Raw genomic sequence first — 12,853 nt, 5'->3', positions numbered from 1 at the left:
AGTAAAATATAATATTTTAATTTGCTCAGTATGGGAATTAAATATAGTTAAACCAGCCCACAGATTGCAATCCTCTTGTTCAAGTTATTCAAGAGCAATGGGCATAGCAAGATTCATCCTTTATAATAGCCAGTGTCCGTTATATGTCAAAACTGCTTCTCTCCATACAAGTCTGATTGTTTGTTTCATCTTGGTTGATACAAATGACAATACAGTGGATATATTTTTACTTTGGTAATATTTATTATTCATTTAATTTCTGTATTTCATTTGCAGAGTGGACCTATGGAATGCAAGTAACTTAAAGTTTGGAGATGAATTTCTTGGAGAGCTTAAAATTCCACTAAAGGTCCTGCGACAATCCAGCTGCTATGATGCTTGGTATATAATTATATTTATAGCATGATGCTAATTTTGCATTTCTTTTGAAATAGGTTTTTTAGTTTCCTTTGTCTTTTATGTTTGTTTAGGCATGGAATAAATTTGTAGCACAATCTGGAGTTATGTTTTAACTGCCTGTAAGATTAGACAGTGAGAATTCTCTGAATGATTGTTGTTCCCTGCTACAGGGGTATCTTCCTAGTGCTTGGACTTTAAATACCAGGGATTGATTCATCAGCAGTGATTGCTTGGTTTATGTCACGTTCACTGCTTTATAAGTGCACATATATTTGTAAGAGATTTTTTTTCTACTAAAATTAATAGTCTAGTGACAGGGTCTCTTTTATCCATGTATCCCTCCTGTGTTCTATTGCATGCTGAAATGCCTTTAAAACAGCAGCAGATTTTACAGGAGTGGATGATATAACAGCTGCTCTTTTCCTCACTTTATGGTTGAGATGTAGATAAAGGACAATAGGAATTCCTTGCCAATGTTCGCTTAGTAGTGTGTAGACATGTCAGGGGCTGTTGGAGTGGAAACAGTACACAGTACACCCAGGTGATGATTCGTTCTATCATTTTCAATAAAACCTTCCGCTAGTTATGTGCCTTAGCTCCTGGGCATGCTTAGTAGCTCTAATACCTTGATATTTTTCATTGATATAAATGTCTTGCGCGTGTTGCTGCTTGTGTTACAGCATGCTTGTTATAGCATTTGTAAAGGACACCTCAATGTGAGACGCCAACATTCCAGTTTTCCTCGAGCAGGACACCATGTAATTCTCTAATGAATCGTACTACAGTAGCTCAAGCTGCTCCCTAAATATAGATCTGGCAGTGACGAAGATTGGTACTTGTTTCCTGTTTACAGATTATGTAATTCTTTTTCGTCAGAAATTGTTATTGGGTGTAGCTGGCATGCGTCACTCAGTACAGATGCTGCAGATAAATTACAGACAGACGTATATCAAACTGCATTCAACTGTATCAGATTTAACTCTGTCTGTGTTTGATATTTCATTAGCATCTTTAGTGGTGGATAGTGTTGTTCAGAACATTCTGATTGTCCTACAAATAATATCTTTATGCAGAAGTAATTCTTTTATTATATATCACTGGCAGATTTTAAAATACATTTCCTTTTTTAATTTCGTGTGAACCAGGTACCTTCTTCAACCGAGGGACAATGGCAAATCAGGAAAACCAGAGGATCTAGGATCGTTGAGGCTAAATGTGGTTTACACAGAAGATCATGTGTTTTCTAGTGAATATTACAATCCTCTCCGAGACCTTTTGTTAAAATCTGGAGATGTGGAGGTAAGATAGACAACTAGTAAAAACAAACATGTCATACATAAATCATAAAACAATCATAGTAGGAATATTTACAATAAACATTTCATATAGGTTAGAATTAGGGTTTGTAGTGAGCTGAGTTTTAACCAGCTGGTTTATGTGTTTAATTTAATGTTTTGTTTAATTTACTCTCAATGGATGTCATACTCACTGATCCTGGGATCCAGTGATTTTTCTTCGAGTTACTATTCACACTTCCAGGCCTCCCCTTGGAGCACCGGCACCACAACCAATCAGTTGTCGCAGTATGCATTTGGTGTATGCGTGTTTGAGCATCATTTCATCACACAGTGCTAAGCCCCCTGCGATCCTAGTGTCTCCAGTAACCCTTGTGTCACCTTTGACTTCTGTTCTTTTAGTAACCCTGTGTGATCCACTAATCAAGCCTTGCCTTGGTGACTTTGCATGTTTATGTATTTTTGCTTTTTTGGTTAACGACTCCTGCTTGTGTACTGCTCACCTTGCCTGTCATTTTAAAATTATTCTATGGCAGCCTGCACCGGTGTGTCTGGAGCTGCTTCGTTGGTCCAGTCCACAGCAAACCCCGTCGTATCTTGCTTCGTGCTTTTCTAAATGCCAGGGATTCAAACTTGTTTGTAATATGCGCAGCACAGTGGCTCAGGGGTTAGCACTCTTGCCTTTGCAGTGCTAGATCCCAGGTTAGAATCCTGGCCAGGGCTCTATCTGCATGGAGTTTGCAGGTTCTCCCCGTGTCTGAGTGGGTTTCCTCCGGGTACTCCGGTTTCCTCCCACATTCCAAAAACATGCAGTTAGGTTAATTGGCTTCCCTCAAAAATTTACCTTAGACTATATTATTGACATATGACTGAAGTAGGGACATCAGATTGTGAGTCCATCTGAGGGACAGCTAGTGACATGACTATAGAATTTGTACAGAGCTGAGTAATATGATGGCGCTATATAAATATTGTGTAATAACAAAAATAATAAAAACACACCACTAGGCTGTGGGCTAGAATCACAATAAACATTCTCAAGATGACTAAGTTAATCTTAAGCAGCCAGTGGATTCCTCCCTTAAAAGCTCATGATGTCAGGAGATTTTGTCAGAGTTTCTGCAGATATAAGATCTTTTTCCATTTAAATCTACGTTTAGGGGAAGATACTGGTTGACAGCCTTGATGACCCATTCTCATATGTGAACCCAATTCATTTTCCTGACTTATTTCACCTCTCTATCTGTTTCTATATTTACATACTGTACATACTAAATTTTGAAGTGCTTGAATGTTACGTTCATATGTAAAGGTATATTTTTAAACTACCTAAATAAATATATAAACAATCTTTAATGTCTACATAAAATAGGGCACACATTTTCAGAAATATTTATTTGAGCATTTTGCTCAGAACAGCTGAACAGTGGTTTACTTTGGTTTGCCCTTTCAGTTTTACTACTTAAATGCTTGTGTTGTTCTGAAATGTGCAAGAAATAGGGTGTTGGTTGTCTTCTTCTAACCATACATCCGTTAAAAAGGTGACTACTGTGGTTTCAAAACTGGTTGAATCTTGTGATGAGCAGAAAAAAAACAGTTATGTGTTCATGTGTGAAATTGACACACCCCAACCTTCCTATAGAATAAAAAAGAAAAAAAGAGGAAGCCCCCTTTTTTAAATGTTATGTTTAGTGTGTTGTATATTATTTTTGTATTGGAAGAAAATTATCTTCTATTTTTTAGTTATGGTGGTATAATGCAACATTCCCCTTTATTGGAGCTATTCTAAGTGGAAAATATACCAAAATAATGTATCTTGTACAAAGGCAGGAGAATTTAAAATGTGCCTATTTCAATCATCACCATGGGCAAGGTGATATGGTGACTCAGTGGCTAGCCCCTTTCCCAACAGCACTAGAGCAGGGGTCAGCAACCTTTACTATCAAAAGAGCCATTTTGCCTCCTCTTCCACTAAAGAAAAATAGTCTGGAGCCGCAAAACATAACACAGTTTATAAACTTTTAAAAGTTTTAATATTTTTTTAATTTTACCTGTTAGAACAAGTGTGCATGTGTAGGCCTACTTTGAAATAAACACTGAACTATGCCCCTAGAAGCCTCCAGCTTCTAACGTATCTTCCTGTTACATTAGAAGCTGGAGGCTTCTAACGTAACAGGGTAGATTTTTTTGATGGGCAGAGTTCTTTATGTTCTGACGATGCCTTAACGATGAAATTTTAAGGGGTGTTAGCCACAGGTGTCCCTCATTTGCAGCTTTAATTTTGTTCACCTGTACCCCCCAATCTTGAGTAATTGGGGTTCAGGTGCTAGAAGCCTCCAGCAATGTGTAACAGGGTAGATTATTTTGATGGGCAGAGTTCTTTATTTTCTGACGATGCCTTAGCGATTCAAGTGTAGGTGGTGTTAGCCATAGGTGTCCCCCACTTGCACCTCTATTTTGGTCACCTGTACCGCCTTCCTGTTCCAGAGAAATTGGGGTTCAGGTGCCTCCAGCAATGTGTAACGGTAGATTTTTTTGATGGGCAGAGTTGTTCTGATGATAGCCTAACAATTAAATTTTAGGGGGTGTTAGTCACAGGTGTCCCCCACTTGCACCTACATTTTTGGTTTTGTACATCTCCCCATTCCAGAGGAATTGGGGTTCAAAGGAGGGGGATGTCATTGTACACACCCATTTGTACACGCCCCGTGGTAGATTTATTTCACTGGTAGATTTTTTTCATTAGAACACCGGATAGGGAATCCCCCTCCTCCGCAGTGTCTTGGGAGGAAGGGGATCCCCCATCAGAAAACTCCCTGCGGCAGCCGAAGGGAGGCACAACAAGGAGGCTGAAGAGCCGCAGGTTGCAGACCCCTGCACTAGAGTGTTTAAATCTTAGCTGGGACATTGGACCTGAGTTATTAAAGCTCTTCAAGACTGGAGAAGATGGACTGTCATAGAAGAACATGGGTGATCCTGCCTAGATCAGGCCTAAGGAAAAAACGTTTTAAAGAGGAGCTTTAAGCAACGTTTTGTGAGCTTTTTTGGTGCACAGTGCTGTGTTGCCAGCCCATTTATTATCAAAAGGGTGCCTAAAGCTGACCGTGCACTATGCAATCTGTTTATACAATCTCATCCACCAACTATGTATTGTAAAGACCTGCACATTATTTGTCTTTATACTGCATAATTTTGACAAATGAAAAGGAGATTGTGTGTAAAGGTTATAAATCCTGTAATCCTACAAGCTGCAGTTCATACCTTCTATGTTGGGCTGTGGGTGTATAGTTAACATCTGGCCCTGATTAAAGATTGCCTCATAGTAGCTATATTAGACAACTAGATCTTGTTAGCCTGAATTTTCTAGATCTAAAATAAGGTGACACAGAAAGTGTACATGTGACTTTAACCTAATAAGTGTTCTTGCAGTCTTATAGACAATGTGTGGCTGTGTTCATACGTTGATGCTCAGTTATCATAATCTAATTTACATTTACTGCTTATGTCATCTGTTTCGTCTTTAGTTGTGTTTGATCTTTTTGGTTTGGCAGCAGTAGAAAGCAATTTCTAATACTTGGGGGTATTATTATAGCGATTCTTGTTTCTGATAAAACCATTGTATTTTATCATGGTATGAAATGTAGCTTTAACAGAGACCTCTAACAAAATCTCTTTAATTATCAAAGTGTAAAACATTAATTTACATATTTTATCTGCACCTTGGTGAGGTTCCCTTGATAATCTGTTGATGTTGATGCTAATGTTGTTGCTTTCTGAAGTGACACTTTCCACACTTTAATTTAATCAACCAATTTCTGCAAATACGTTTTATTATGGCAGACAAGGTGAAAGCATATATAATAAAGCTGTATATATATATATATATATATATATATATATATATATATATACATATACACAATATATGTATGGAATATATACCAAATAGATTCAAACACAATTAGATGCCAGTAAAAAAGTTAAACAGTAGTGATCTTTTGAGAAAGAATCTCTAAAAGATCTTTTTTTAACCTTCTAAAATTGATTGTTAGGGAGGTATTTGCAGAGGACATAAAGTTTCTCTAAACATGTGATGGTATCCTCATCTGATTATTATCAACTGGACGGTATGTACTTTGTTGCAACTTGCCATATTGGAAGCAGATTTAGAACATGACAACTGCAGCACGGCATGGAGAGCTTCTGAACTTAGAAATGTCAGGTTAGCATTTAGTACATGTATTTACTAGGGCAGTTATGTAAATGGAACAGCTTTGTATTTTTGTTGTGTTTTTAATAGGAGCATCAAATGTTTAAAAAAAGTGCTTGACCATGCCTTGTTATATTGACTGACCTTATGATGTAATAGTCACAAAATAATAATGTTCTAATCTCTGATATCTTCTCTCTCCAGCCTGTTTCAGCATCTGCTGCACATGTGTTGGGTGAGGTGTGCAGAGAAAAACAGGAAGCTGCAATACCTCTGGTGCGACTCTTTTTACATTATGGGAAGATTGTGCCATTCATAAGTGCAATAGCAAATGCTGAAGTGAACAGAACACAGTAAGTGTCCAATGCTGTAGAATAAACATACCTGAAATGCTAAAACCCGACTATGTGACAACTCTATATCAACTCTACTAATAATGGACTACTTCCCAAAACAAATATTTACATAACGCTACACAACTCAAACATAGCGCATAAAGCACAAAGCAGGTAATCTCATCCTTTATCACAAGCCTTAAAATGTGTATATGATAATATGCTGCTTCTTAGATATTGCTAATATGAATTTTACTGTTGAGGTTACTATTCCAAATTTGACATTATATTCTGTGCAATATGAGCAATCTAAATAAAACATTATATTGTTCTTTTGTAGTTTAGTACTATAACATTTACCTTGTTTTATTTTTCCTTTAGACATTTAGTGAATTGTAAACATTGTTGCACCACAATTGTTGGTTGGCATTTGCAACTGCTTTTAAAAGACAGAAAAAAAAATTAAAGATTTTCTTTTTTGCTTTGTCCTTTGCTATTACGTTTGTTCATTTAGAGGGACTACTTTTGCAGTTTTTCTTTTCCTAGAAAGGCCCATAGACATCTGATAGTAAGTGTTGTCATCTTTAGTGGACGAACCAAAATTTTACAGATGGCACCTGAGGAGTTAAAGGTTCACACATAGTAAAACATATTCTCAAACTACTATAACTGAAACACAATAGCTGTGTACATTCCAGATCCTTCTCTTTCCATGATTATATCTAAATAGAGTTGCAAATAAATAGAATGCAATTACACAATCAAGAAAAAGTTTGTCTTTACAGGCAGAGAAAATGCTGCAGAGATATGATCTGCAATCTGTAAACTTGCATTGAGTAACTGCTGGAACTTAATGGAAACATGATATTTAAAGCTACACTATGTTTTCAGAAGTCAGCCATTCTTTTATTTACACAGTAATTCTTGCTTCCATAGCAGAAATTATTTATTGTGCAACCTAAATAGAATGTTATACAAACCTCAATTGCACCTGACGTTTTCTCCTATTTAAAATTCCTCAGTATGTTATTTTTTTGTGAAATGTATACAATATGCTAACATATATACGCATGAAGATACATACCTCTTGATGCTTCCATTGTGTGAGGATTAGCTGGCAGATTTCTTCATGCTAATAGCATTAAAGTGACATACTTACAGAAACCCTGTAGGGGACTCTAGTGAAAAAGAAAAAGTTGGGTTAGGTAAATGGATTTGGGGGAACTGAAAAGGGGTGGGGGAGTAGGAGGGTAAAAGGTCTGTGGGGTTTAGAAAGGAGAGGTCTGTGTCTGTCTGATTGGCTAGGTTAATCCAATAATTGAAGAGTTCCATGATGGAAGATTTTATCATACTTTCTAATCCATCTGAGAGGGGGCAGGATATGAGAAAAGTCTCCTAACAAAAACACAAAAAAGCAATAAAAACTGTGTTTCCTGAATTCTCCCTATTCAATGCTGGAGATAAATAATTAGAAAATGGCAATGATTTGGGTATTAATTGATTGCCTATTTTTTATTGTTTTGATACAACATGTTTTTGCTGTTTGTCTTTTATCATTATATGTGTATATACTCTGCTCCATTGACCTGTTCTATCCAGACTAGTCAGTCAGAGTAAAGATCACAGGTGGCAATACAGCTTACACTATGGACTTGAACGAAGATGAATTTTCACTGTGGTTATTAAAGATAGTTTTTTTTTTTTTTTTATTGTCTTTCATGGGCAATACATACATACAATATAAAGATTATCATTTTCCAGCTCTTACTTAGAAAATAATTATTTCAAATATATTGTCTTTTCTAGAGATCCCAACACAATTTTCAGGGGAAACTCACTCACATCAAAGTGTATAGATGAAACCATGAAACTGGCTGGAATGCATTATCTGCAAGTTACATTAAAGCCTATTATAGATGAGGTAAGTAATGTCATCTCCGTTCATATACATGTAAAGTTCAGTTATTTTTATGCAAATTGTCCAAACTATTCTACCCACTTAATTCAGTATACAATTTATGTATTTATTCATCCATATTCATTCTCAGGTAAAGTTCCTAGATTATGAACAATACATTATTTATTATTAACAATCAATAAAAGGACTTTCTTTAAAATTTACTATCCCTGACCTCTCTAGTTTGCATGTGATGTGAAGCAATTAATTAACAATCTCAACAAAAACTCATTTGAGTTGTTACAGCTTAGAAACAACTGTTCCAAGATGCTGTTGCAATAGAAAATATTATGGGAAAAAGTTTTCTGTGCCTCTGTTTTAAAGTTTAAAATTAAATTCATCCACAATGCCTATAGCTACAAAGGTTGGTAGGTGACATTAGGGGATATGTAAAATATTTTAGCATTAATAGATTGGGCTCACATTTACTTTCAAGTAAATTCATCTTTAAATAACTAAATGTATTGAAATTAATAACCTGATCTTATTTGCACACTTCTGGGCCAATGACTTGGAGGATTAACTAAAAGAGTAAAATGTTTACTTTGCAAAATGAAGGTTAGCAGGTAAGCAATTATTTGTACCCCCGGTTATGTTCAAAGGTCATTTTTGTATGCATGTGAATGGCTAAAAGGTGTAAACAAAGCTTGAGTTAATTGTTCAAAACCTAATTACCATTAATGTGTTTATTACTTAAGTAACCTAAATGGCTAGGATGACAGCCAGGCAATTGCCAAGTAACGTAGCTTCTATGTTTAACACATGAGAGCTTTAATCATTAAAATGACCATTACCCAGACACTTTTATGATTTGAAACATGATAGATTCTCCTGAGCTCTGGAATCAGTCTGAAAGAAGACTTTACTCATTGCTCCAGAGCACTAAAAAGTACTTGCTTAGTACCCATATAAAACCTTTATATTGCAAACATTGCATTCAGTTCCTGGCAGATTCGCTATGAAAAGTGCCTTCCAAGTAGAAGCAGCTCACAGCTGTTGTAGCTGCACTGAAGGTTGTCTCCAGGGTAAGGGACATCCGATAAGGCTTAGCAAGGGAACCTTTCTTGCTTAGCCTACAAAAAACAAAACTGTTCGGCTCCAGTTATCATTTATGTGATGATAAAAATGTTTGCAATAAACCCAGTCAACTACATATCTGCAGGCTGTCCAGTGTTTCCAGCTATAATGGCATACCGGTATTTGCTGGCTTTGATTTTTTCCCAGCATACTGTGCTGTGTCCCATGAGTTAATGCTCAACTACAAATTCCAGCATATATTACTAACATGGCTTTATTCATCATGAACTAGAGAGGGGGAGCTAAAAGGCAGAGAGAGTATTTTCTGTCTCATATCTTACATACTAAATGAAACTAAAAAGTTCTCTCTTCTTGACATTGACACTCTGATTTTCTTTTTCTTCATTGTATGAAAGCTGATTTTGCACAGAAAATGCTCTCTACAGAAATCTTGACAAGAGCAGGCAGTCTGTAGAAATACATGGGGAATGCATTTAAATATCGCAAGGTTTCTTGCCAAAACCATTACATCTGGGTTCCATGGAAAACATGGAATTCCTTGTGAGCTTTCATTATTTATTATGAAGCTCCAGGCAGTTGTTTAAGCATTTGTAATCTGAACTGACCAACTGTGCATGTAACTAATTATAGCTGTTTATCAGAATGCAGCGTGGCATTGAACATTAACACATTCAAAGCTGTATGTGCATCTGCCACTTACTGTAGGTTCATGGTAATCAAGACCTAGCATACTAAATGCATCACACGTGGAATTGTAATGGCTGTAAAATCCCATAAGGCATTACAGGTCACACTTTGATGTGACACGAACATAATGCATTTTTTCATTTCCTTCTGTTCTCGCATGCCTTTGTTACATACCAATCAAAATGAATTTATGCTAACTGAATTTATTGTGTTGATGAGATGATTTGCCTGTGTGCATGTTGCATTTATGTTGGCTGTTTACCTGTTGACTTATCTAATAGAGATGGTAGAACTGATCTACTCAGTGCTGTCACCATGTTAAGATTATATGCTCCTGCTGTGTTACCAGTAGATTTATTGTATATTTCTATGCAAGAAAAATAGAAGAAACAACATCCCTCAGCCTAACACTCTGAATTCAAATAATTAACCCTGTTATCCCTCTATACAAGGTAATATCTGAAAACAAAGGTCGCCCGCAAACTGGGACATATGGGTCTCTTTCCATTATACACTTTCTAAGTCACCTTGATGAATACTGGATGTATAATATGCTTATATCTGCTGCAACCTTCACTTATTATATGGAGTGTTTTGTACTATACTTTGGGTAACCTTCCCATTTACATTGTACTGTATGTTATATCTGACAAATGACACCACATAACATTTAGGCTTTACTGTGTTCACTGTCAACTTGTTTTATTGATGCAGTAAACATCATCTTAAAGTTTTCATAACCTTTCATCAATGTGCCACGGTTTACACCATGGAGCAAAAAGGCATAGACTACCTGGGGCTGCACAACCTGTCAAATACCCGTTACTGCTGTCTGTCATTCCAATAGAGATTACCTCTACAATCGCCTAATCAGCCACACCAATCAATTATCTGAACACCTTGAAGCTAATCATTGAGGAACAGGGTGGTCAAATAATAATTATATTGCATATGTTAGGGGATAAAGTAGCAATAGTCCTAAAAAAATCCAATATGACTTATCTCTTTCTGCTTAGTACAGTAAGTTGGGAGGTTGACAGTAAGAGACTGGTTGACATTGTATGTATGTAAAAGCAGTTGTTTGAGGCCCATATGGTATTTGATAAAATTACAAAGACTTTCCTAGGTACCAGACTGTCATTTTGATACCCTGGCTTTCATACTTAGCTAAGTCAGTGTCTCTAAACAAGTATGTTGAAAGACTAGTGACCTAAAATGTATTGAAGTTGGAGATTCAGCATGACATTCTGGCAAATAACATTTTAATTATGGGTCGATATATATATTCTTTAAAATGTACCTCTTATGTCTGCCTGAATTTACTGATTGGTTTTAAATGGAGCAGGTTTTAGACCTGTTGTCCTGGTCCTGTCTTTACTATCTATTAAGTTATTACGATCCAATAGCAACTAATGTATGAATTCTCTTTAGTTCCTATCCCTATTGTATATGATAGTCATGACAGTGATTTACTAGATGGAGATAGCCATAGATTCTTTACCTTAATAAAACAGCAACCCCAGATCACATATTTCTATCTTTGCATATTCCTCTTAAAGTTGAACATTTGGCTCCAAAACGTTCATTCAAGTAAAATCCTTAATAGCCACAAATGTATACACCAAATGCATTTGCAAAGCTAAAATAATGTAAAAGCAACAGTGATAACATCAATGTGTGTGTAGCCTGAGATACAGTGAACAATAATCTTTTTCACTTTATCTTCAAATAATACCAAATTTTTACAAAAAAACACATAAAAATGGTTAAAATATATAACTATACTGGATACAGAACTTCTTATGCAGCCATCCAAAGGAGCAATTAAAAGGTTAATTCTCATTGCAAACACCTTTGTGTGTTTTGAAAAACATCTTCAGGAGGTGTGCCAACAATTGGGCTTGATGATGGCTATAATTACTATAAATACATACATATCAATATTTAAATATTGATTTAGGAAACCGAGTCTGGCAGCTATTTTTATCATGTTAATGTGTCCAATACAAGAAAATCCTGCACATAGATTCACACAGGGAATTGCACATAGCTGTAGAAAGTACACAAAGCTCAGATTCAAGTAAGGATACAAATGCTGCATTATTTTAAGTTTACTTGTCCTTACTTACCAAAAATATGGTTGTTACAATAAAAGCAGTATTGTGGATAATTCTTTGCAGTTCATATTACTAATTTATCACCATTAACAACTCATCTGCTTCAAGTCTAATGTGAGACAGTGTCTTAGGTGTCACAACCAGTCGTAAAGACAGTGGTTACACCCTTTTATATCTCTTTTCAGAGGAACACCGGTCAACCTGAGACTATAATCTTATGAGACTCTGATTTATCAAGAAGAAACCGCACATTTCCTATCCCAGTGACTCAGCCCTGCAATCTGTGAGGCCTATCAGTCTTTAGGGAGTTCAGCATTATCATAAAGGAACAGTAACACAGAATGCCCTCTGTTGGGCAAAGCATATCATGCAGTAATAGTTTGCTACAAAAGTGTTTTTTAGAAGGACCAAAGAACATAAATTTAAATCAGCTGTTAATGTATACAGGATGGGACACTGTTTAAAGTGGATGTAAATCCTATTGTTTTTTATTTGTAGTGCAGCTTAAGTCTCTGCACAGACACCATAGAAAACAATATTTTTTTCCAGCAATGTGTTGCTTTTTCATATACCACACAAAGTTTATTGCATATGTGCGTATAAGGCCTAAGAGGGATAGTAGATATATTTTGTATAAATTATTTCTGTTCTGATGACATAAGCAGATGCTTCCACTGCAACCCTAATTTTACATTTCAGTGTTTTGGAAATTTTGGTGAACACCATGGCAGTGCAGATTTGTGAGGCTTTTCCAACAAGAGATGGTTTTGAGGAGCTATTGTGGAACAGCATAACTAAGCTTTATTTTTTTTATA

At 36.1% G+C, this 12,853-nt stretch overlaps 1 protein-coding gene across 1 annotated transcript in view; it reads left to right on the top strand.

The window, feature by feature from the left end:
- The window catches only part of RASA3 (RAS p21 protein activator 3), a gene marked incomplete in the record, with an annotated part of 118,108 nt that overhangs the window by 82,219 nt on the left and 23,036 nt on the right, over nt 1–12,853 (top strand). Inside the window, 4 exon segments of the mRNA XM_072413592.1 lie at nt 277–381; nt 1,545–1,698; nt 6,109–6,257; nt 8,046–8,160. Coding sequence (XP_072269693.1) covers nt 277–381; nt 1,545–1,698; nt 6,109–6,257; nt 8,046–8,160 — 523 coding nt within the window.

Source organism: Pyxicephalus adspersus, chromosome 1 (assembly GCF_032062135.1).
Source record: "Pyxicephalus adspersus chromosome 1, UCB_Pads_2.0, whole genome shotgun sequence".
NCBI lineage: Eukaryota > Metazoa > Chordata > Amphibia > Anura > Pyxicephalidae > Pyxicephalus > Pyxicephalus adspersus.
This window is presented reverse-complemented; position numbering and strand designations above follow the sequence as displayed.